This window comes from Hippopotamus amphibius, chromosome 15 (assembly GCF_030028045.1).
Source record: "Hippopotamus amphibius kiboko isolate mHipAmp2 chromosome 15, mHipAmp2.hap2, whole genome shotgun sequence".
Classification (NCBI taxonomy): Eukaryota; Metazoa; Chordata; class Mammalia; order Artiodactyla; family Hippopotamidae; genus Hippopotamus; species Hippopotamus amphibius.
The window spans coordinates 812,158-836,383 of NC_080200.1; the positions used below are offsets into that span (position 1 = coordinate 812,158).

Consider the following 24,226-nt stretch of genomic DNA (forward strand, 5'->3'; position numbering starts at 1 on the left):
TTGGCACCGATTCTCTTTCCCCGTCTAATGGGGTTTTGGTCGAGTGCTTACAAGGTTACGCTTCCGGAAGTGTCTTTTTTTTTTTTTCTCACGCTAAAAAAAAAAATGTTAACAGAGCCAGCTATAAAAAGGCATGGAAGGCTGTAACTCAAGGAAATAGCTGGCAGGGAGCCCTGAGATTGAATAACGGGAGTGTGTCAGGGAGCCTCTCCAGCAGCGTGGTGGGAAGAGGGCCAGGTCTCGCGGCAAACGCTGCTTCAGGTCCGGGCCTGCTGCCACCCCCGCGTGCCTCAGTCTCCCCGCCTCTGAAGTCCCACGCGCCTTTAAGCGTCGTCGGCTGCGTTTGTATTCACGTGTTGCCACTGCTGCTTACTTTGGGTCAGCTGTTGTGTCTTCCTAATGAGGATTTTTTTCCTTTTTCTTTTTCTTTTTTTTTTTAATGTAGGTCTTGGCCGGAACTGAGGAGTCAGCCAAAAATAAGGGAAAAAAGGGATTTTTTCTAAACGTTCAGATACTTTCCCTGGACAAAAAGTTAAGTGTTGTGTTCTTGTCATGTTATTTTTTTTTTTCCATATGGGATCTCTGATACTACCACGTGCCCCCCCCCCCCAAAAGGTGAAGTGCATTCTTAAGGGCACCTTACCTCTTTACTTACAAACACGGTCACAGTAACCCAGAGCGGAGAGCTACTGTATTGATGTCCAGAGAGATCAGTACGAAGTGGAACAAATATAAATTTAAACGCCAGGTGAAGGCTCGTTGGGGTTCAAGCAGGGCCATTTCCTTCCCACAATGTATCTGTGTGTCTTTCTTTCAGAAACTTGTGCGACAGCCCCCTGAGTTTTGGGATATTTGATGTTTGATCCTGGCCTCTAATAAGAAACTGTCGTTTAGCATTCAGAAGGCAAACGCCTGGGTGTGTGGATGCACATTATGTTGCGTTCTTGACCGTTCTGTGGTGGAAGGACGTAGGTGACCAGGAACGATTGACATGCCTGGGTCCTGTGTCTGATGGGAGAATTCCCAGCTCTAAGTGGAGAAGGAAACCAAGCCAGCTCCTGCACCGGCTTCCCTGGGCCCCCACCCCTCTTTCTTCAGAGCCGGCCCTAAACCTGCTTAGTCCTCAGCTCACACTTTCCCCGAGGCTGGGAAGGTAATTGAATACTGGAGTTTAAAAGGAAAGCGCATCCTTTTAAACTAAAACACGCCTGCTGGGCTGTAAACAGCTTTTAGTGACATTATCATCTACTCTGAAAATCTAACAAAGGAGTTATTTGTGCAGTTGAAAGTGGGATTTGCCTCATAAAAGTCACAATTTGAATTCATTTTTACTCTTAAATCCAGCCAACCTTTTCTGTCTTAAAAGGGGAAAGAAAGAAAAAAAAGAAACCACATTCACTAGGGTCCTTGCTGCCTCTAACCTCAGGCGTGTGAATTCCTAGTTGGCCATGACTTTTGGTCTGAGTGGAAGGGTGCGACGGAAGAACCTGAATCTAATTCTCTTGTCGTCTAAAGCAAAACATGTTTGAAAACGTCTTGGTGGCATTGCTGGTGGCGTATAACGGCCGTTCCTGTCCCTGCAGAATTAAGGTGAAAAGCATGGAGGCCAAGATCCTGAAGAAGTCTCACATTGAAGACATTGCTTCCTTGTTAGGTGAGAGCCTGTTTTTTAAAGTAACCGAGAGATTTCAACAGAGTAAGAGCCGGTTTGGGAGAAGAGAGAGACTCTGCTCTGCAAATGAAAAGCCACCCTGTTCACGGTTTTTCCCCTTTGTACAAGGGAACGTGATTGCCCTGAACCGGAGGAGATGACGGATGTGCTGTCGCGAACCTTTCTAGAATTGGCCCCCAGAGCCTCTCCTGTTCGCGACCCCCAGGACGGCTGCAGGGTCCACAGGCCGCACCCCTGGCCTGCAGGGCGCGCGGAACGGGGATGCCTCCCCAAAGAGAGGCGGAGAGGCTTTTCCTCTTTCTGTGTGTGTTGCTTGTTGCCTAGTGAGACTGTAAGATGGTTCTGCTGTTGGCCTGGGCGTGTGTGTAAATTCTGTTGCTGGGCCCAGGGCGGGGGGAGAGAAAGGGTGTGAGTGGCACCGGCCCTGCTGCCAGCGGGGCCTGCGGGGGCCCTGACCCTGCCTCCTCGCGTCTTGTTAGGTGACGCAGACCTGGCCTGGGCCCCGCCGAGCTCGGCCCATGGTTGCACCCCCCCCACCCCCCCGCCGGTGACCAGCCTAGGCACCCCGTCCACGGACCCAGACACGGGAGCATCCTCTCTCCTCAGAGTGGGAGTGCTTATTCCACGCGCGGAGGACTTTCTGTCTCGTGGAAAGATGGCCCAGGGTTCCTTCCAGCGGGGACGGGGAAGCCGTGCTCCTTCAGAGCCGGCTGCCCGCCTCTCGGATGCCGTGATCGTTCACGCAGTCCGTGTTGGGGGGCTGGCTGTTTGTGGGCGCCTTTAATGTTAAATCGGGGGGAATGCCGTGGCGGGGAGGTATTATCTCTGCCCGCTGAGCTCACCTGTCATCTTGCTCAAATAAAGAGCGCCGCACCTCCGGGTCGGGATGCAGGAGCACAGCTGCGGCAGTGGGAGGCTGGGCTGGAGTGTCCAGGCCAGTGATGCTGCTCGCTGGTTTTGAAGTGCCCTTGCCGAGAAGTGTGGACAGTTTCCCGGCCCACAAAGAGCCTTTTAGTCACCCCCACCCCACCCCCACCCGCGAATATGCCGTCAGCAGAGTCCTTTATGCAGTTGGCGCGGGTTTTTATCGACCGTGATTGAGTTTGAAATCGTAGGGCCGAGAGAGGATTTGAGAAACATCTGCATACGTTTCGCCAGGGCCGTATTGTTTTGTAATCTGGAGGAATTTATCTCTGTGACCCCATCACGGTAGGGTCAGCCAGTTGGCTTTTTGGGAAAGGGAAGCCTTGCAGCCCTGAACCAACAGCTGTTGTTTTGTCGCCTGGGTCCCCACTTTGGGAAGCTGTAGATGAGAAGCGTCAGCCTTCCTTCAGGTGCCAAGACCCGCGGTCACAGCAAGGCGTCTCCGCAGGTGGGGCGCCTGTCGGTGCCGGGAGCCCATGCGTCACAGGCTTCGTTTCTTTTCCGTCCTGCAGCGTCGCAGGACAAGGTTCCCACTCCGCCCATGGAGGAGCTGGCCTACAGGCGGTCGCTCCGCGTGGCTCTGGATGTTCTGAACGAGAGGACATGTCCGCGTCCAGAAAGATCTTCCAGGGAAGAGAAGACCACTCAGTCTCTAAGAGCGAAGCCCACGGAACCGGCCTCCTCGCTCTGCGACCCCAGCCCTTCGCCTCTGCTCCACGAAGACACGTCGGGCCGTCCCGGACCCACGAGGAGGGAGCGTGTGCCCCGGAGGCTGTCCGGCCTGCCTGCTCCCAAGGAGGACCCTGAGTGCCAAGTGGACCGCAGGAAGGGGCTCGGGGGGAGCAGAGGCCCCCACGCCCCGGCCATCTGCTCCGCTGGAGGGGGATCCAGAAAACACCGGGTCAACCGGTCGGCGAACCGGACGACGGCTGCCAGTAAAAGGGGGAGGAACCCAGCACGGGGGCCCAGCTCGGGTCAGAGAGCGCCTCCGGCCTCAGCCCTGCGCTCGCCTCCCGGAGGCGGGGACCAGGGTCCCCTGGGTGGCCACCGCGCCAGGTGCCTGTGCCCAGACACGGCTCCGCACGGCCCCGCCCAGCTCGACCCCGCAGAGGAGACGGGAGGTGCCCGGCTGCCAGAGGAAGGTAGAGGCCTCGGGAGGGGATTCGGAGCCGGGGACCGTGTATCTTTAACCAGATCCTAAATGCGGTTGTTACCAGAGTAGATGCCAGCAGAAATGCCCTGAGTCCCTTTCGGCACTCTCGCCCGAGGGGCTGTGGTGGCTTCCACCGCTCCCAGCACTGTGTGTGTTCACTCCTGCTGGGACGCGGAGGGAGGGCATGGAGGGCGCCCCTGCCGCAGCTGCTCCCCAGGGTCAGCGCCTTTCTCCTCCCTGTCGCAGAGGCCGCCACGCACTCCCGTGAAGTCGGCAGGGATCCCAAAAGTGATTAACTCGCTTGCGGGGCTCCTGACTTTAAGGATTCCGGGCGCCTGCCTCTTTGCGGGGCTGCAGCCCTGCACGCTGGCGGCCTCCCTCTTAGTTTTGAAATGCTAATTCGGGGTCTCCGTTTCTGCATGGCTGGGTGCCTGCCCGCCCGCCCCGCGCTGGCTCCCGGGCTCCCGCCTGTCTCCTTCCCCTTTCAGGGGCCCTGCCCCCGGCCCGGCCCCGGGGCCGCCCCCTCCCCGCGTGTCCGAGGGCGCCCGCGTGAAGGGACAGCCGCACAAAGGGACCCCCTTGCCCGGTTCCTCCGCCTTCCCTGCTCTCCTTTCTCTCCTTGGCCCGCTAACCGGGCTTTCACTAACGTGCCCGCCCGAGCGAGGCCGCAGGAACGGCTGCGTCGCGGCAGCTTTGCTCCCTGCGCCGGGGCTCGCGTGGCGGGAGGCGTGTTCCCGGGCTGAGTCCCCGGGACTGTGACGGGGACGTCTCGTCTCCCCTTGTTGGCAGCCCGTCCGCCTTCTGAGGAGTCGGTGGAGCTGGGTGCGGTGCCCGCGCTCCTGGAGGAGGACGAGGAGGACGAGGAGGACGAGGAGCCCCCGCGGGTCCTCCTGTACCACGGTACGTGGCCGGCGCCCCCGGGGGGACCTTACAGAGAGCCAGCCTGGGTCCTCTCGAGGACAACCACGCGCGGAGGGTGGGACTCCCTGGGGCGCGACAGCCAGGCCTCGCTGCGGTCCCCTCGCAGGGGACGGGGGAGGGCAGCCTGGGGAACACACAGGCTCTGTCGCCACCGCCCGCGTGTGGCCGGGCGCGGCCTCGGGGATGGTGTCCGAGAAGCAGGGGCTCGGGCCCCCCTCACGCATGCGGTATCCCCCTCCCCCCGCCCCCGGGCATGGGCCAGACGTCAGGACCAGCCACGAGCAGAAAGTTAGTTTGCTTTGAACTGAAGGACTGAGGCCCGGTTTCAGTTTCAGACGCGCCCGTTAATCATCCGTCTTAACGGGCTCTGGGTTTTTTTCCTGCTTCCAGAGTTGGGTTTTAATCTTTTTATTGTGACGTATCCGTGCATTCGCAGGGTGTAGCGCGGGCAGCCCGGGGGGGCTGGGGGCTCGCCTGCTCGCCAGGGGCTTCCTGGCCCGGCGGCCGCCCCAGCCCCGAGGTTGCCCCCTCCCCGCGTGGCCTGTCCCTGGCCGCAGGCTCCTGGCCTTTTGCACGGAACCGAGTCCCGGGCGTGTCCTGCGGGCTCCGCGACTGCTCCCGGCGGCTGCTGATCACTTACTGCAGCGCCCGGCTCGTCACCAAGCCCTCCCCCACCAGTCGGGTGTCCGGGTGCCTCCACGCCTGCGGGCGCCGGGCCTGGGCTCCCGGGGAGTCGCTGGGGTCAGCGCCCCGCGGGCTGCCGGGCGCAGGCGGAGCCGCTGTGCCTTCTCCGCCCCGTTGCCACCTGGGGGGGTCGGTCACCGCCCCAGAAACCCTGGCCTTGGCTCTTTTCTCCCGGCTTTGTCTTCCATTTGGTTTTGGTTTGCTGACGTTGGCCCGCCGGCCGCCAGGTGGGCTGTCTGCACCCGGGACCGTCGTCCTGGGGGGCGCGGTGCCCCTCTCGCGCGACCAGCCCTCCGGTGTGCCCCAGGCGTCTCCCCGCCCGCCCGCCCGGGTCCCTTGTCCCTCGCAGGCCTTCCTGTGGTCGGTCCAGGGGCGCAGCAGGGCCAGGAGTCACCTGTGTTCTCTGCCTGCCCTGGTTACCTGGTTTTCTGAATATTTGAGTCACTCATTCTGGAACGTTTTTGGTTGAGGCTGTAGTTAGGCTTTGTGAGAAGTTATTTGCCATCGCCTCGTGAGTGTTTAAGTAGGTCTGTTCTTTTTGACCTTTTAAAGCCCCCAGTTTCTCAGACAGAGCGGCCGCTGCGAAGTTCAGTGCCGTGCGGGGCCGTCCCTGTGTGCCGTGGTCTCCTGTCTGCACGCACGCCACTCTTTCTGAAAAGCGCTTTACTCTGGAATGACCTGAGGCCCACAGAGACGTTGCAGGGGTGGCCCTGTGCCCGCCGGCATGGCGCGTGGTCGCCGCCGGGAGACCAGCTGTCACCCTGGCCGCGCTCAGGGTCGGGGCGGCACCCGGGTCCCTCAGACTCCCGGGGCTGTGACGGAGCCGCGCCAACCCTGGGCCTGAGCCGCATCTCCGTGGTTGCGTTTTCTTGTCTCCGTGATTCTTTGCTCCAGCAGCTACATTTGGTACTTGATTGGAGTCTAATGTGTCGCTTTTTGTGTTTCTTTCTTTCTTTAAATTCTAGAACCACGGTCGTTTGAAGTAGGAATGCTAGTGTGGCTTAAATACCAAAAGTACCCCTTCTGGCCGGCAGTGGTAAGAACACGCCTCCGCCCACTGCCCGCCCCGGCGCCCCCCGAGCCTGTCGCCGGGACCTGGGCAGGTGTTTGCACTGTTCCGTGGTGACTGGGGAAGTGGTGGGCCCGTGAGTGTCGACGTGGAGACGCCCTTACCTGAAGAAAGGGGGTCTCGGCCTCCTGGCACAGCTGAGGGTGAGGGTCACAGCTCAGGTTTTTACCAAGCAGGCTTAGAAAGCCTGCCTCCAAAACCTGCCTGCCATCTGTTCATTTTAAATGTCGTGCGTTTCAGCTTTTTAGTTTGTGGGGCGGGGTGGTGGGGGGGGGTCCGCTGCGCGGTAACCGCAGGTGTCTGTGCTCCTGGCCGGTGCCCGCAGTCAGGTGCAGACGTCGGGGGGCAGGGGCACCCCCCGGCTGCCCTCGCCTCTCCCGCGTCCACCTCGCTTGCCCCCCGTGGCGGTCTCCCAGGGGGCCGGGTTCTGGTGGTGCCAGCTGTAGAGCTTTAACTAATGGGAAGGGACGGGGCGGGTCACGCCGACAGGTGTCGGCCCCGGAGGAGCAGCCTTTGTTGCCGCCAGGACTGAGCCCGTCCGCTCAGCACGGCCCCCCCGAGCCCGCTTTGCCCGTCCCCCAAAACCAGGAGGAACGTGCCCGGAGCCTCGGCCGCGGCCCCTCTTGTTGAGCTGAGCACGACCGAGCCCCGCCGGACTCTGCTCCACCGCGGTGGCCCGAGAGCCAGGGCGCCTTCTGAGCGGCTCCCGGGCCGGCCACGTTTCCCGTCTCACGCTCGCTGAGGTGACGTCAGGGCAGGGTCGGAGATCCCCGACCTCCTGAGTCCCTGATGCCTCACTTTCTTGGCTCTGCCCACAGGTCAAGAGCGTCAAGCGAAGAGAGAAGAAGGCGAGCGTGCTGTTCATCGAGGGAAACATGGACCCCCGAGGGAAAGGGTAAAGCTCGTGGAGGCCGGCCACAGGGGCCCCGGGATCCAGCCCCCGCAGGGTTTCCCCGCACAGTCTGTGTTCAGGCGCCCGGCCAGACGGGCGGGTTTTCCAGGCGGCTGGCCGGCCACCAGAGCCAGCCCCGCCGTTTCCCTCAGGCTACAGCGAAGCCTGCCCACCGCAGGGGCCGTCAGAGCCCCTGCCCGGCCGCCCCCCCGGTCCTGGATCCTGGGGCGGAAGCACCGCCACTGCCGCGGTGTGGGGTGGGGGTGTGAGGGCCCGGGGCGCTCTGGGGGCTCAGCCCCGGGCCTGGCTCCAAGGGGCTTCCTCCACTCACGAGCCGTGCTGGCAGAGGCCCCACGGCTTTCCCAGGGGAAGGGCGCGTCCAGGTCGCGAGGTGGAGTCGGTTCCCGTGAACCTCTGCTCTCCCTGCTTCCAGCTTCACGGTGTCTCTCCGTCGCTTGAAGCACTTTGACTGTAAAGAGAAGCAGACGCTGCTGGTGAGTGGACGGGCTCTGTGCTGCTTGGACGGCCGGCTCGCTGGCTGCGAGCGTGTCCTGCACGTGGCCCTCCGGACAGTGGCGGTCTCGGGAATGACGGGCATCTGTCGGCCTGGCCCCGGCCCCGGCCGCTCCACTGGGGGGTCACTGCCCATACGTCTCCCGGCCCCTGGGAGGGCTGCTGGCTGTTCCCCACTGAGCAGGTTTGGCGGGGAGGACAGGGTGCCCCGCACCAAGGGGGTGGGTGAGTCCAGGGCCGAGGAGCTTCCAGCTCTTTCCGAGGTCAGTAGTTCTGAGCTGTCCCTCGGGACGGCGCCTCAGACCCCAGGCCGCGTGGAGTGGGCCCCACGCGGGGCCGTGAGCCCGCGCGCCATGAATGTCAGGTAGCACCGTCCCCGTGGCCCTGGGACCAGCCCAGCCCACAGGCCCGCAGGAGCTGGTCCACACAGGGAGCTGTGTTCAGGCTCAACACCACTTCGTGGTCCCAGTTTTGAAAACCACAGACCGCTGCTGGGCCGGGTGGTGGGGCTGTCGGCTCTGCTCCCACATGGGCCTCTGTTTGGGCCGGTCCGCGGGCTGCAGGCTTCTCCCGGGGCGGTGCCGTCCTACGTGAAAAGCTTCGTTTGAGCAGCCTCTTCTCTGCGAGTGGCGGGCGCTGCCCAGCAGGTCGGCACCCACGCGGGACCCAGCCTCAGGCTCTCGGGACCGGGGGGCGGGGCTCACCTTGAGACCACGTGCCTCCATTACCCGAGGAATGGGTTTTATCACAGGGACGCCTGGGCCCGTCCCCTGGAAGCAGGCCTGTCCCGGCGCCACCATGCCGCCCCCGGTGCCGGTCAGCGAGCCTGGCCGCGGCCCAAGCTCCGTCCTCCTCCGGAGCCGCCCGTCCGCTCCCATCACGTGCCCGCGGGCCTCAGGCTGGTCTCGCTGGTCATCCCGGCTCAGGAGTACACACTGGGGGTGACGGCCATGGTTTCCTGTGAGGACCGCAGGCCCAGGGGTCCCTCCCCCGGGGCAGCACTTCCTCCCACTGACCCTGTCGTGTGCGGAGCCGCGGGCCCAGAGGCATCTTCCCCGGGTTTCATCTCACGCAGCCTCACGCCTTGTCCATCTGGTGGCCCGTCAGCTGCCCTGCGGTGGGTTTCCACCCTCTTGCTCTCGGGGTCTGTGGTCTCACAGGTGACCGTTCTCTGAGCAGCCTCAGCCCAACACGGCCCGGGGAGCCCTGCGTGGGGGTGTCTGTGGGGACAGAGGACGCGGGAACGTTGGGGGCACGCCCCACAGTCTCCCGCTGACGCCCGCTGTCTGGGTCTCGTTGCAGGACGTGGCCAAGGAGGACTTTGACCAGGCCATCGGCTGGTGTGTCTCTCTCATCACCGACTACAGGGTCCGGCTTGGTAGGTGGGGCTCCGGTGCCGCCGCGTGCAGGGGTGGGGGCGTCCGTGCGGGGCCTCCCCTGAGGGCAGAGGGCGGCCCACCCCGACGGTCGTCTGGCCCGGCCTTTAACAGGCTCCGCCCCACCCGGGTGGGCGGGCGAGCAGGCAGGCGGGCAGGTGCCCGGCAGAGGCCCCTCAGGGTCTGAAGAGAACAGCGGTTTCCTTTCAGTCCAGGCTGGTTTTTGTCCCTCCCGAGTCCAGCCGCGGGGGCTCCCCAGGCTGTGGCGTCCTGCCTCCGGGGGGTGGGCGTGGGGCGCTCTGCCTGGGCCTGACGGGAGGTCCGGGCGCACCCCCGGCCAGAGGGCCCGGCAGAGCGCCGTCCCGGGCGTCAGCTGCCTTCCCTCCCGGCCCGCAGGCTGCGGCTCCTTCGCCGGCTCGTTCCTGGAATACTACGCGGCTGACATAAGTAAGTGCGCCGCTGCCCCCCGTAGGGCGGGCCTGCATTTCAGCCCTTCGGGAGCGGCCGTGCTCTCTGAGCTCCAGAGGGGGGCGCGGCGGGCAGTGCGCCCTGAGCCGGAGGCGGGCGGTGCAGCCGCCCCGGGTCCCCAGGGCCGGGGCATCGGGCGGCCCTTCTCTCTGCCCGCCGCCAGCGTTTTCAGTTGCGCGGGTTGTCGCGGAGCGGGGTAGGCGAGCTCAGGCTGGCGCAGCGGGGCGGGCGCGCAGCACAGGTGGGGGCGGGGTCCTGCAGGGAAGCGTCCCCGGGGACCCCCCGCCCTGGCGCCCGGTCACGGGAGGACCCGCGCTCCCTCCGTAGGCTACCCCGTCCGCAAGTCCATCCAGCAGGACGTCCAGGGGACCAGGTTCCCTCAGCTGAGCCGGGGGGACCCGGAGGAGCCCTCGGCGGGGAGCCCGCAGGGCCGGAGGGCGGCCTGCAGGAAGGTCCTCCCTGACCGGTCGCGGGCCGCCCGGGACCGAGCCAACCAGAAGCTGGTGGAGTACATCGTGAAGGCCCGGGGCGCTGAGGGCCACCTGCGGGCCATCCTGAGGAACAGGAAGCCGTCCAGGTGGCTGGAGACGTTCCTGAGCTCAGGTCCGTACATGACCTGCGTGGAGACGTACCTGGAGGATGAGGAGCAGCTGGACCTGGTGGTGAAGTACCTGCAGGGCGTGTGCCAGCAGGCGGGCGGCAGGCTGCTGGCCCGTGGGCGCGGGGACCGCATCCGCTTCATCCTGGACGTGCTCCTGCCCGAGGTGAGCGCCGGGCCCCTTCTGTGCTGAGGGTGGGGGCGTCCCGCCCAGACGTCCTTCCCCAGGATCTCTCCCGGGGCAGCGCCCGGGGCCTGGAGGCCTGTCTCCCCGCGGCGCTGGGGGCTGGGCGCTAAGGCCTCAGCCCCTCGGGTGGTTGTCAGCCCGGGACGGGGAGCTTTAACTCCACGGGTGGCTGAGGAGGGAGCACACGGCCCCTCGGCCGTTGCTGAGTTCAGAGCGGCCGCTGCCGGGCGGGAGCGGGAGGTGCGGGAACCGTGTCCAGGCTCGCCGCTGCCCAGCTTTAGGACTGTGGGGACTCCCAGCATGTGAACCAAGTGAGAGCGCGGGGAAGCCGCACGGGGCCTGCCCCCGCGCACGGGGACCGCGCTGCACACGCACCTCCCGCTCCTCCTCCGGATGGTTTTTTATCCACAGGCATTTTCGTGTGTGTCTCTAAAACGGCTGACCCTGCCCCCAGAGACACTGGGGGTCGTTTGGGGACGTCCGTGGTTGCCATGAGCGGGGGCGCCGGGCTGCTGCTCCACCCCCCGCAGCCCAGGACGCCCCATGTCAGCCGTGCTGAGGGCAGAGACCCTGGTCTGAACCAGAAGGGTTCTTTAAAAATATCGAAGTAACGGCAGCATTATTATTTCACCCCAAAAAATAACAATGATCTTTTGATATCAGGTGTCCATTGTGTGTTCAAGTCCCTGCCTTTTGTTTTCCTGTTTTTGTGTTTTGGGTTTGTTTGGTTAGCTTACTGCTTTTCCTTGTCTGGGGCCTGCCGTTTTCATTTTTTTTTTTACTTTTTTGGCCGTGCCACGCAGCCTGTGGGATCTTAGTTCCCTGACAGGGATTGAGCCCAGGCCCGGCAGCGAAAGCAGCGCGTCCTCACCACTGGACCCCCAGGGGGCTCCCCAGGTCCCGCCTGTCTCTGCTTTTAGTGACAGGACCTCGCGTCTCACGCAGAAGGGAGCACGTGGATGTAGTTTGGGAATGCGCGGAGCTGGGAGGGCCCTGGAGGCCCGTGCGCGGCTGGCGCGCCGCCCGCGCGGACCCCCTCCGAGCCTGAGCCGCGCCGCCCCCTTGCAGGCCATCATCTGCGCCATCTCCGCGGTGGACGCCGTGGACTACAAGACGGCCGAGGAGAAGTACATTCGAGGCCCGTCGCTCAGCTACCGGTAGGCAGGCCGCGCCGTGTCTGGGGGCTGGGCTCGGGGCCGCCGCGCCGTCTCCCGTGCGGGGCCGGTGCCCTGCCCCGTCGCCGTGACACCACGGCTGGTGGAGGACACAGTGAGCTCAGCGGCAGTGGGAAGAATGCAGTGATCAAGATGTCCCCTCCCGGCGGCGTGGGGAGCGCCCCGCGCTGCGGCCGGAGCCCCTAATCCCGTCTCTGGGCCGGCTGCCAGGCCTCGCCGGGAGCAGGCGGGCCGCGTGCCGCTGACAGGCTGAAGACTCAACTAGGGCTTCGGCCGGGGCTGCCGCGCACTCACGGCACAGGCTTGGTGCCTGGCTCGGCGGGCGCCCCCGTACCCGGTCAAGAGCCGGCGCTCCCGGGAGGGTGAGGCCCCGGCGGCCCGTCTCCAGCCGCCGCCCCTTCTCGGCCGGCTGCAGCCACCCCGACGCCCCTGGGGGCCGTGGGCTGAGCGCCGAGCCTGGGCGGCCGGGGGGCCTTGGGCCAGGGGGTGGCTGTGCGGCAGGTCTGTCCCTGGGTGTCCCCGTCCCCCGTCCTCCACACGGACTTGCGTCTGGGGTCCTGCACACAAGGCGTCGGCCTCGGCAGCACGACGGCACGAGTCTTCCTGTGGGGTCCGCAGCCCGCCGGGGCCCGGCACTTGCGGTCGGGCCGTCAGGAGCCCGTTCTTGTCTATCCCGAGAGGGCGGCCAGTCAGCTGGCTGACCGTGTGCTTTTTTGTTAACAGATGATCCCTTAAGGACGATTTGGTCTCTCGTCTTTTGTTTGTAGCTGTTTGCTTTTGGTCAGTTGCACAGCTCGGTGGCACTGAGCCCAGTCAGACTGTCGTGCAGCCAGCCCCACCGTCATCTCCAGAACGTCCTCCTCCTCCCGAACGGAAACTCTGTCCCCATGAAACACTCACCTCTCTGTTTATGGGGGGGAGGGGAGCGTTGTTTGTTTGTTTTAATTGAAGTAGAATTGATTTACAGTACTGCTGTTGATACTTCGACGTGCACAGCAAACTGACTTGCTTACGTGTGTATATGTGTGTGATGTCGATACTCTTTTCCAGTTCTTCTCACTGTAAAGATACAGAGCACAGCGCCCTGTGCTGCACAGGAAAGTCGTGTTGTTCCTGTGTTTATGTAGCACAGTGTGTCTGTTAAGCCCACACTCCTAACGTACTCCCCGCTTTGGTAACCTTGTAAGTTTGTTGTCTATGTCTGTAAATCTATTTCTCTTTTATAAATATGTTCATCGTATTATATTTTAGATTCCACCATATAAGTGATATATTTGTCTTTCTCTCATTTACTTCAGTTACTTTGGGGAAATTCCCTGGTGGTCCAGTGGCTAGGACTCCAGGTTTTCACTGCTGAGGGCACAGGTTCAGTCCCTGGTCGGGGAGCTAAGATCCTGCAAACCACACGGCCAAAAAACAAACAAACAGAAACCCCACAAATACTTCACTTAGTATGATCATTTCTAGTTGCGTCCATGTTGCTGCAGATGGCATCATGTCATTCTCTTATGGCTGAGTGTGTATGTGTATCTGCACCACGTCTTCATTCATTCCTCCATCCATGGACATTTAGGTTGTTTCCGTGTCTCGGCTGTTGTGAATAGGGCTGCTGTGAACATTGGGGTGTGTGTGTCTTTTTGAATTATAGTTTTGTCTGGACATATGCCCAGGAGTGGGATGGCTGGGTCATGTGGTAGCTCTACTCTTAGTTTTCTGAGGACCCTCGGTACTGTGCTCCACAGTGGCTGCAACTTACGTTCCCACCCACCGTGCAGGAGGCTCCCTTTCTCCACACCCTCTGCAGCTTTTATTGTTTGTAGGCTTTTTACCATGGCCGTTCTGACTGGTGTGAGGTGGTGCCTCACGGCAGTTGTGAGTTCCACTTCTGTGATGATTAGTGGTGTTGAGCAGCTTTTCATATGTGCCTGTTGGCCATCTGTATGTGTTCTTTGGAGAAACATCTTGGTCTTCTGTCCATGTTTCGATTGGGTTGTTTGGGGTTTTTTTTGAGTTGTATGAGCTGTTTGTATATTTTGGAAATCAAGCCCTTGTCAGTCTCGTCGTTTGCAGATATTTTCTCCCAGTCCATAGGTTGTCTTTTAGTTTTGTTGGTGGTTTCCTTTGCTGTGTAAATGCTTGTAAGTTTGATTAGGTCCCTTTTGTTTATTTTTGCTTTTATTTTTATTGCCTTGGAAGACTTTATTACAACACAATTACTGACTAAAACAAAGTGATCTCCTGTTTCTGCAGGGAAAAACAAATATTTGACAACCAGCTCCTAGAAGAGAGGAGTCGGCGATGCTGAGGCCTGTGGAGGCAGTGCCCTGCGCCTGTGCTCTGGAGGACGGGGCAGGGGCGTCTGCCTCCCTGTCTGCGGCTTCTGTTCTCCTGGCTCTTGGGGAAGGTACAGTTCCACCAAAGGCTTTGAAAGGACAGCAGAAACACATTTTTTTTTTTTCTACTTCACGTCATTACCTGTGACTACACTATGTAGATTCATAGACGGTGCACGTTTGTTTTCTGTGTTGAAAAGCACTGTACCCGACGTTAAACCGCAGCTTGAAAGACTCTGATGCGGATGTTCGGCTCCCGGAATATCAGTGTGTTTTTCCGTTTGTTTTCCTCCGTTGTGTGGTTCCTCTTACGACAGCTTCTGAGTTTGCTGTGCCTCTGCTTTGTATTTTTGAGGAAACCCATTTGTAAGAGGCATGACCGGAGACCCGCTGCCTTCCCGGGCTCTAGGCTCTGCTGGGACTCAGGCAGGAGAGCAGACGGACCGGGAATCTTTCTGGCCTCTTTCCACTCAGTCTCCCGTGGGTTTCCCTGCCCGCCCGTGTCACGGCCCATGGGGCTGTGACCACCCGCAGGGCAGCTGCTCCCGCCGACCCAGCATGGCTGAGGTCACTGCATGCACGGCCTGGGCCAGCGGGTCACGGCCTGGTGCCCCTGGAAATCTGCCCTTTGTCTGGAAGCCCAAAGCACAGGTGGGTCCCCCCGATGCGTGAGGGTCTCAGGCTCGGGCCCCACCTTTAGAGACAGTTGTGTGAAGGCCTGGTACTCGACGCGGTCACAGAAACTTCTTTCCATCCACACACAGTGCATTATTTATTCTAAGCTGATGGGAGGCCGCCGTGGAAGGAGGCCACCAAGTCCCCGCTGTGACGGCTGCATCCTGGTGTCTGAGGACAGACGGGCCTCCCTGGAGCCGGTACCGGCCCACGGCCGCCACACAGGGTGCTTGAGGAAAGGCTCTCGCAGGGGACGGGGGGCACGGACCCTGACCCTGACCGGAGGCTGGGTCCCGGCGGGAAGGAGGTGCAGTGATCACCTCGGGGGGTGGCGGGGGCGTCTCTGCTGGTTTTGTGGCAACCCCGGAGGTCCTGCTGAGCTGCGGCCAGAGCGGCCTGGGCTTGGGAGGACGGCCCTGCCAGCGTCTCCACTGTGGCCTCGCTCCCTTCTAGGAAGGTGGGCTGACAGCGAGCCTCCTTGAAGTGGGTCAGGGTGGAGAGAGGACGCTCTTGTGGGCGCCTGAGGCATCCACGTGGACTATCCCGTTACTGTGAGGTGTTTTTATACATTTGTGTTCTGAGCTCTGCTTGTGTGGAATTGAACTACTCAGACTGGAATTAAACGCCATTTTGCAGCCCTGTCGTTTCTCTTTTCTGGGCCCCACACAGCCTGCGCTCGGGCTGGCCTCGCGGTCCCCCACGGTCACTTCCAGAGGCTCAGGCTCGGGCCCCAGCCTGCTTGGGGAGGGCGGTTTCCACGGCAGCCGAGCAGAGCAAGTGTCTGTCAGGTGTGCGTGGGGACCAGAAGTGCTGGAGGCTTCTGCTGCCCCCCCCCCAACCCCCGTCCTGCGCCCCAGCAGGTGTCTTCACCTCCCAGCTCTCGCTGTGTAATGCTTTCTGTTTGTCTTAAAATTTCGTCCTAAGGGCACTGGGGCAGGCGGTAGTGGGGGGGGGGAGGGGTCTGTGAGCGCCCCAGATTGGCGCTGGGCAGTGGTTAGGAAGGCAGAGCCAGCTGAGCCGACTAGCACACCAAGTGAGGAAAGTTCCAGAAGGGCCTGGGAGGTGGCCCTTGACCCCGGGGAAGCCGGCGCACTGGGCTGCTTCTGAAGCATCCAGGAGAGAGAGCCGGCACAACACGGAGCAGCTGGGGCCCCGCTGGCGGGCCCATGGCCTCCTGCACCCCCATCCTTCGCAACCCCAGCTTTCCTGCTCCCACCCTCGCCCGGGGTCCCCCCTCGGCCGTCCTGCTGGAGTCACGGCCACCCTGCTGCACCCGTGTCTCATCCCCTCCCAGGGCCTGCATCCCCGCCTTGGTCACCTCCCAGCCCTCCCAGCCAAGCCTTCCCGAGCCTCCTTCCAGCCAGACCCCAGACCCCGCACCCCGCGGCGCTTTCCCTACAGTCTGCCTTTCTCCCTCCAGCCCCGATGGTATGCGGGACATCAGACCCCCCAGTGGAAGGAGCGGCACATTTCAACAAAACGCTTCCCGGAAGGGGGAGTTTTCCTTGTGTTCAATTCACTTTGGCGCCTCCTCAAGTCATTTATCTAGGAAATTGTTTAAAACGAGTAACGCGCACACGCTGAGACTCGGAGAAGCACGTCTGTGCAGCGCGGTCAGCGCCCCTCCCCTCCATGCGTGGTTTCTTCGCCCAGGCCTTCCATCCGCATCCCATCCCCGCCTTCCACCCCCGCCCCATCCCCACCCCATCCCCGCCTTCCAGCCCCGCCCCATCCCCCCCACCGCCCCGCTCCCCCCGCCCCCCGCCATGCATCCGTCCGGCGGCCGGTCGCCCCTCCTGCATCCGTGACCCAGCCCCGCGGGAGCAGCGAGCCCGGGCCCCGGCGGCGGGGCCGCTCTGGGGTCTCCGCAGGCCGCGTGGGGCCGGGGGCTCGTTGCTGGCGGCGGGTGGGGCGGGAGCGCCCGGGGGCGGGGACGGCGGACCCTGCGCTCTGCGCGCGCCTCTCCTCCGCAGCGCACCGTCCCGGGCCGCGGGTTCACGTGTTTCCGTATTTATTTTTCCTTTAAGAACTTTGGGATACGGTCGGCACGCACTCACCGGCATGTATTCCAAGTGTACAGTTTGATGTTTCCCTCCTATGCGCGACGTATACACGGCAGCCCCAAACGAGGTTTGCCGAAATGACAAAATTCCGGCCGCACAGCCCGGCCCTCGGCCCCGCTCCTCGCTCCCGGTGCCTCCGGGGCTGGGGATCTCCCTCGCGGGAGCCGGCCCGGCGCCTCGCCCGCCGCGGCCTCCGCTTCCCCATCTGTGGAATGGGCAAGCGACGGGGGCGCCAAAACGTCTGCCGGAACCCGGGATCGAACCAGGGACCTTTAGATCTTCAGTCTAACGCTCTCCCAACTGAGCTATTCCGGCCGGGCGGCAGGGGTCGCTCCCGGCCCCGACTCCGCCCCGCACCGTGCCGCTCGCGCGCAGGCGCAGCTCCGGGCGCCCGTGCGGGCCGCGCATGCCTCGTAGGGTCGCGCCAGGACCTCGGTCGCAGCACCGTCTCTGTGGCGCAATCGGTTAGCGCGTTCGGCTGTTAACCGAAAGGTTGGTGGTTCGAGCCCACCCAGGGACGGACGTGCTTCTTTTGCTCCCCCGGGTAAGACGAGCGGTGCCGGCGCGCCTCCTTTTTGCCAGGTCGCTCCCCGCACACTTCTGTGTTTTTCTATCCCGCGTGGGGCGTCCCAGAGCGCGCGGGGAGTGAGGGGCAGGCTTCCACAGAGGCGGAACGTCTCTGCCCGAGTTCCGGTTTCCGCGCACCAGCCGAGCCGCTTTGGGCGACGGCCCCGGGGACCCGGAGCTCTAAAGAGGAAGGACCGTAGAGGTTGTCTGAAGGCCGAGGCCAAGATGGCGGCGCTGGCGGGTGAGCGGGGTCGGGGCTCGGGGCGCTCGGGGCGCCTCTCCGCCCGGCCGCTTGGGGAAGCGGTGGCCGAGGGCGACGCAGGCTCCCAGCCTCGGGAGGGGGCCCGGGCGGGGACCGGAGGGGCCCAGGCTCGGCCGGGGATGCTGCCCTTGAAGTTCCCGGGAGGCGGCGGCGCGGGGGCCGCGGCCCGGACGGGCGAGGAGAGGGAGGCGCAGGGAGGGGGCTGGAAGCCCGGGGGGTCCCGCGGCCTGGCCGGGCAGGGGCGCGACCCCCGGAAGGGGGCCGGTGCCGCGCGGGGCCGGCGCGCTAAGCAGGGCTGCCCCGGGGCGCTTGCCCCGGATTAGCGATTCCGTGCGTGGCGCGGATTCGGTCCAGACGCCGGCAGTTCGCGTCCGGGCGCTTCATCATTCGTGCCTGGAAGGCCGAGGCGTGGTGGCCGGGCTGCCTGCGGCTGTGGCTTTGAAGGAGCGAGGAGTGGGCACGTTCCTCTCCACCGAGTTGGCTGCAGCCCCTAGGTCACGGCTAGGAAACCACTGTCGTTTCTGTTGCTGAAAAAGCCTCGGTCCCGGTAATGCTGCCGCGGTTTTGGCTACACTCAGACTTTAAAGAAAAGCCAGTTTTCGTTGGTGGCCCTGAAGAGGGTGTTTTTTATTTCCTGCGCAAGCCCACCAGTCTCCTGAATCTTCACCAGCGGCCTCTTGTGAAGAATGTCTGCTGTAGAGGCTGGAATCCCCTCACCTTGGAGGTGAAGGGCGTTTACTGTGCTGTGAGCTTACCCAGAGCCCTCCGTTTTCAGGTGGGGCAGCTGAGGCTCAGAGAGGGGCAGCTTGCACTAGAGTCCGAGGCGGGGCTGTTCGCCTGGCCTCAGTGACCAACTGCTGATACCCCCGAACTCCCAGCCCAGGGCGTGGAGCCTCGCTGGTGTCTGTCGGTTTGTGGAGTGGACACACACCTGTCAGGCTGAGCCAAGGCTGAGACAGGCACTGGGGAACCCAGGGAGGCCCTAGCATCAGTGGGGAGGCGGGCACCACACGAGGACACGTGGACAGAGGTAGGATAGGGTGACAGGCTTGAGAGGACCTGGGGAGCTGCTGTAGACCCAGGCATTGGAGCTGAAACTTGCCCCGTGAGAGGGGTTGGCCACGTGCACGTGTGGGCAGGGTGCTCCAGGCAAGAGGGGGCAGCGCATGCAAAGGCCCTGAGGCAGGAGGGACACTGACGTGCCTGAGGAAAGGGAGGGTGGTCCTCGTGTGTAGTCTGGGCTTTAAAGCAGGGGAATGACTCTGTCTGGTTCACGTTCTGAAAGATCAATTTATTTATTCATTTATTTGGCTGCACGACGCGCCTTGCGGGACCATAGTTCCCCACCTGGGGACCAAACCCGGGCCCCCTGCAGTGGAAGTGTGGAGTCCTAACCACTGGACCGCCAGGGAAGTCACCTGAAAGATCGCGCTTTCCCAAACGTTTGTTAAATGGAACGAGGGTGACAGGGCAGGCGTACCAGGTTGGGGGCCTGACGGGCGAGCACGTGGAGGGTGGACCCTGCGGGCTGTTTGCGGCCTCTGGTGCTGCCTCAGCTCACTGCCCCCACCCTGTGGTTCTCTTTGCAGCTCCCGGCCTGCTCCGCCCCATCCTCGCTCTGCGGTGAGTGTCTGTGTGCGCGCGCGCCGCGTCTCGGCGTCTCTGATTCTGACACCCAACCCCCCCCACCCCCCCGCAGTGAGGCCCTGGCAGGGCAGGAAGGGGCTCAGACAGGGTTGGCAGGGTGCCTCGGCTGCAAGCGGGCCCTCCAGCAGCACCAGGTCAGGGGCCACCTGACATCCAGACCTGTGTCTGCCTGCCCTGGTGCCCTCAGGACTCAGCCGTCACCTAGCACAGGAATGCACTCAGTGGGTTTGCATAGGCCTCCTTGGGACAGGAAGGCAGGTGGCTGCCAGGCCCTTGGTGTGGACAGAGCCTGCAGATCAAACCTCAGCTCCGTGGGATCAGGGACGTGGCAGATCTCAGGGGAGGGTCTTAATGGAGGGGAGTTGGGAGTCTGAGGAGGGCCTGGATTTGGGCTGGCCTTTGTCTTTTCTTTCTTTTCAAAGATTTATTTATTTTTATTTGGCTGCGCTGGGTCTTAGTTGAGGCATGCAGGATCTAGTTTGCTGACCAGGGATCGAACCTGGGCCCCCCTGCATTGGAAGCACAGAGACTTAACCACAGGACCACCAGGGAAGTCCCTGGGCTGACTTTGTTTTTGATAAGGCCTTTTTTTGTGGGAATAAAATACATACTCACTGCAAAGGAAAGGGAAAATGAGAGAAGTATCAAATGAAAACCAGGCATCCTCTAGACCAGGGATCAGCAGATTTTTTTTTTCTGTAAAGGTCCTGATGGTGAATGTTTTTTGGCTCTGCCTCTAAAAACAGCCACAGACATCAAAGAGATGAATAGGCGTGGCTGTATGTCAGTAAAACTTTATTTAGGAAAACAGCCAGAGGACCAGATCTGGCCCCAGGTCAGTTTCCCCAGCCCGGGCTTGGGGTTACCCTGTCACAGCGTGTCGGGGCATCCCAGGCTCCTGGTCACGTGCGGTCTGTCTCCCTGCAGTTCTGGTGTGGGCGCGGCTCTGCAGGTGCGCGGGGTCCATCCGAGTGCGGCCACTGACAGCCCAAGCAGGTGAGGCCGGCCTTCCCAGGAGGCACCCACCCTGAAGCTCCCCGCCCCACCCAGCAGGGCAGCGGCCCGTGGCGACTCCAGGGCACTCCCACCACCCAGCGGGGCGATGTGAGGGGTCCCTGCCCTCAGAGTCCTGCACGCCCAGGCCAGTGTCTGCACGTCTCCAGACCAGGAGGGCCTCACTAGGGACTATGTCAGCCAAGCTCGTTTTCCAGACGGGGAAACCGCGTCCGAGAGGACCGGGTCCTGCTGGGGCTGCGGTGAGGCGGCCGTGGCCGTCCTCTTGCCTGTGTTGAGCAGCCGTGGCCTGCCCCAAGCCTGGGTGCGGGGAAGCTCCGCCCAGGGCTGCTCTGGGGACCCGCCACAACCATGGCCTTGTCCTGCCCTCTGAGAGGCTGCTCTGGGCCGGGCCCTGGGATGGGGGCAGTGGGGGTGGCCAGCGCCCACCTCCCGGGGGTGCCTGCCTGGCTGACAGCTCCCATCTGTGTATCCCGTGCCTAGCACACAGCCCGCCGTGTCCCAGGCCGGAGCCGTGGTCCCCAAACCTGCCGCCCTTCCCAGCAGCCGGGGCGAGTATGTGGTGGCCAGGCTGGACGACCTCATCAACTGGGCCCGCCGGGTGAGCCCCTTCCTGTCCATGTTCCTCCGGCCCCCCGCTGCCTGCTCAGCCCCGTACGTGCGGCCACAGCGTGGGCTGGACTCCCTCAGAGCCCCTCCATGTGGGACCTGTGGCTTTGATTCTGTGTCAGGACCCCCGCCCCGGCCCCAGCAGCTCCCGGCCTGACCTCCTTTGGTGCCCTGTTCCTCCTCCCCCAGTCCCCAGGGAAGACTTCCTGCCTGGCTCCTGTTCTTCTTCTGTCTATTCCTTTTTTTTTTTTTTAACATAAAGCCCATGTTTTTAACTAGAAGTGTGCGATGGAAACAGTAGCTCCTTCCCAGCAAATATCCCAGCACCCCCACCCCCTCCCTGCATTGGCCATGGGACGGTCTGCATGCTCGTGTGCTTGTCTGGATCTCCCCCGGGACATGTGTCCTCTGTCCCAGAACACTGGCTCCTTTCAGTGCCCTGAGGGCACCCGGCTGGGTAACAATTCCCCATTGATGGGCGGGCTGGTGCTCCCCTGGCGTTTGCGTGTGACCAGCGGGGCCGCAGTGAGCGTCTCTCCAGGGTGGCGGTGGCCACCGCAGCCGTGCGCTACGGGGTCGTGGCCCTGCCGTGTTGGGCAGCCCTTGCCCACTGTGTGCCCCGAGGCCTGTCACCTGTATTAGCGCATCTGCAGGGCAGCAGGGACCTCGGCCAGATCCCACACTGGACACCAATAAGCAGAGAAAGCTCCGGCAGAGGAGAGCAGTTGGGGGAGGGGGAGGAATCTGGCACCAAAACATGGAGGCAAGTCAGGGCATCCAGGAGGGCTTCCTGGAGGAACTGGCACTCTGAGTCAGGCGGTGTTGGGCACAAGAGCCTCCCGGGGGTAGAGCCCCAGGGTCTGGAACTGCGTCGTGTGTGGCCTTCAGAGCCCCAGGTGCCTGTGCTGCAGGCTGAGCTCTAGGATGTACTGGGTTATGGGGGGAATGCTAGTAACACTAGTTGCCCTTGGTTTTAGGTTTTACGTTTGTTTGTTTCTCTCTTTGGTAATGTGGCTGCTGGGAAGTGTGGATACACAGGGCTAACTCGCTTGGCCCTCCCGTTGGGCGTCCTGGGCTGGGGCAGCGGGCTCAGGCCGCCGACCCGCATCCAGAGGGGCCCTCTGCGTCCGGAGGTCACATGGTTGCTCTGGGCAGGCCTAGCTAACGTGTTGTCCTTGAAGAAAGGCTAGAAGTCTAGATTTTTCTACGTGAAACCACCCAGTGTCCTCAGACACGGTGGGCCGCCCGCCCACTCACGGGCCCCCTGCCCCGCAGAGCTCCCTGTGGCCCATGACCTTCGGCCTGGCCTGCTGCGCCGTGGAGATGATGCACATGGCGGCGCCCCGCTACGACATGGACCGCTTCGGCGTGGTCTTCCGCGCCAGCCCGCGCCAGGCCGACGTGATGATCGTGGCCGGGACGCTCACCAACAAGATGGCCCCCGCGCTGCGCAAGGTGGGCCGTGCCCCCCCTCCCCCTGCACACCCCCCACCCCACCCCACCCCACCCCCGGCTCCAGCCGCACGCAGACCCCCGTCTCTTCCAGGTCTACGACCAGATGCCAGAGCCTCGCTACGTGGTGTCCATGGGGAGGTGAGTGCCCGGCCTGGCAGGGGCTCCAGTGACAGACATGCCGGTCACTCCCCAGCATGTGTCCTCCAGGCTGGTTTCTGTGCTGCTTTCTGATCGGGGTCACCCAGAAGGTCCCCTCCTGGCTTGCTAGTGTCGCACTCCCACCTCAACAGCCCGTCCAGTTGCGGTCTGTTTCTCTGCATTGTGACCACGGGGAGGGCGTCCTGCCCTGGTGGGGTTGCAGCCTCCTCGCTGTCCAGCCGCCCCCTCATTTCCACATCATTAAAACCGTTGAGTCACGTGACTTTTTCAGTTGAGGTAGAATTCACATACAGTAAAGTTCTCCCTTTCAGAGCATAGAGGTCCATGGTTTTTAGGGCATTCTTAGTGTTGTGTAATCACTTCCAATTCCAGAACATTCCACCGCCCCAAAGAGAAGCTCTTTTCCCATCAGCAGTCACTCCTCAGCGCCTGCCCCGGCCCCTGACAATCACGAATCCCTCTCTGTTTCTGGAGTGGCGTGATCTGGACGTTCCCCATCCGCGGAGTCACGCCCTGGGTGTCCCCCTTCCTGTGTCTGCTGCTCTCCCTGAGCCTCGTGTGTTCAGGGTCCCACAGACGGTCTCAGGGGGCTGCTGTCTTCGCTGTGACTTGCATCCCGGTCTTGCCCTTTCCTGACCACCCGGCACCTGCTTGGGGTTGGAGGCGGGTGCGGGTTGGGGGCCGCGAGGAGGGTTGGCCAGAGAGGCCCTCACAGCTGGTGCTCCCCTCCCCCCAGCTGTGCCAACGGAGGCGGCTACTACCACTACTCCTACTCCGTGGTGCGGGGCTGCGACCGCATCGTGCCCGTGGACATCTACGTCCCAGGTGGGCCCCCGGGCCCCCCCCAGTGGCGTCCACATGGCCCGATGCACAGAATCCCCACCCCCAACTGAGACAGCTCCCCCCTTTTAAGAACGAGCAGATTTGGGTCCAAGAAGAAGAGTGACCCTGCAACCTTTGCCTATGTTGTCCCTGGAGGGTCTCCCCGGCCGCAGCGTCTTCCACTCTACCCAGACCCTGCCCCCATCCCTTCCCAAGGGTCCTCATCGGGGGCCAGCATGGCCTGGGGGGTCAGCAGGAAGCCCACACTGTCCTCCCGGGTCCCAAGCCAGGTCACGTGGGGGGAGGGCCGGGGACAGGGCAGCCCAGGCTTCCTGCATCTTGGCCGGGGGGGGGGGGTCGAGCCCGCCCTGCCCACCTCCAGCTGCTTCCCCGTGCTGGGCCAAGCCCCCCAGCCCTCTGGATGCAGACCTAATGGGGTGCTGGGGCAGGGGCCCCGTCTCGCCCCTCCCCGCCCTGGGACGCGGCCTCGATGCCCCAAGCAGCCCCAGCCCGCGTGCTCTCCCCCACTCCACTTGGGGGGGTGCAGGGAGACTGAGGCGCAGGCTGCCCCCAGGCTGCCCGCCCACGGCCGAGGCCCTGCTCTACGGCATCCTGCAGCTGCAGAGGAAGATCAAGCGTGAGAGGAGGCTCCAGATCTGGTACCGCAGGTAGTGCCGGCTCCGGCCGCCTTGCGGCGTCTGCACCGTCTGGAGAGGCCATCAATAAACCCGCCGCACCCACCTGGGCGCCCCTGCCTGCGTGTTGTGTGGGCTGGGGGTGGGGCCTGGGAGGCGCGCGGGCGAGTGTGCAGTGGGGTCAGGTCTCTCTCTCCTCCGGCTCTCTCTCTCCTGTGCTGACCTAGTTCCACCTCCTCTGGGGACACCAGCTGCCCACCCGCGGGTCAGAAACGAGTGGGACAGCCACTGTCTCCTTGAAGGTCTATTTAACAGGGCTCTTTACCGTTGGGGGGGGGGGGGGAGAAAGCAGG

The 24,226-nt window shown here is 63.0% G+C and overlaps 2 protein-coding genes and 2 non-coding genes across 7 annotated transcripts in view; 3 read left to right on the forward strand and 1 right to left on the reverse strand.

Annotated features, from left to right (window-relative positions):
* The window catches only part of PWWP3A (PWWP domain containing 3A, DNA repair factor), a 16,723-nt gene extending 1,450 nt beyond the window's left edge, over window positions 1-15,273 (forward strand). For 2 of the 3 annotated variants that reach the window (XM_057709752.1, XM_057709751.1), the window contains exons 3-14: window positions 446-531; window positions 1,584-1,654; window positions 3,109-3,738; window positions 4,539-4,649; window positions 6,320-6,390; window positions 7,242-7,318; window positions 7,749-7,809; window positions 9,131-9,206; window positions 9,601-9,651; window positions 10,000-10,436; window positions 11,526-11,614; window positions 13,883-15,273. In XM_057709752.1, the coding sequence (XP_057565735.1) occupies window positions 446-531; window positions 1,584-1,654; window positions 3,109-3,738; window positions 4,539-4,649; window positions 6,320-6,390; window positions 7,242-7,318; window positions 7,749-7,809; window positions 9,131-9,206; window positions 9,601-9,651; window positions 10,000-10,436; window positions 11,526-11,614; window positions 13,883-13,937 (1,815 nt within the window). In that variant the 3' untranslated portion in view covers window positions 13,938-15,273. The remainder of the gene's footprint in view (window positions 1-445; window positions 532-1,583; window positions 1,655-3,108; window positions 3,739-4,538; window positions 4,650-6,319; window positions 6,391-7,241; window positions 7,319-7,748; window positions 7,810-9,130; window positions 9,207-9,600; window positions 9,652-9,999; window positions 10,437-11,525; window positions 11,615-13,882) is intronic. The other variant, XR_009049246.1, reaches the window with a different exon arrangement.
* A 1,672-nt stretch (window positions 15,274-16,945) lies between these two features.
* On the reverse strand, window positions 16,946-17,018 carry TRNAF-GAA (transfer RNA phenylalanine (anticodon GAA)). The gene has a single exon. It is a non-coding gene; the product is annotated as a tRNA-Phe (tRNA).
* Window positions 17,019-17,149: 131 nt separating this feature from the next.
* Window positions 17,150-17,223, forward strand: TRNAN-GUU (transfer RNA asparagine (anticodon GUU)). Its single transcript has one exon. It is a non-coding gene; the product is annotated as a tRNA-Asn (tRNA).
* NDUFS7 (NADH:ubiquinone oxidoreductase core subunit S7) lies at window positions 17,175-23,967 on the forward strand. Of its 2 annotated transcripts, XM_057709739.1 has the most exons (8): window positions 17,195-17,511; window positions 19,122-19,155; window positions 20,107-20,175; window positions 20,677-20,794; window positions 22,078-22,257; window positions 22,349-22,395; window positions 23,153-23,241; window positions 23,813-23,967. In XM_057709739.1, the coding sequence occupies exons 1-8, from the start codon at window positions 17,496-17,498 to the stop codon at window positions 23,908-23,910; spliced, it is 651 nt and encodes a 216-aa protein (XP_057565722.1). In that variant the 5' UTR covers window positions 17,195-17,495; the 3' UTR covers window positions 23,911-23,967. The 2 variants fall into 2 exon arrangements, with proteins under 2 accessions (XP_057565721.1, XP_057565722.1); XM_057709738.1 differs by having other exon boundaries at window positions 17,175-17,511; window positions 22,078-22,395.
* The last annotated feature ends 259 nt before the right edge of the window (window positions 23,968-24,226 follow it).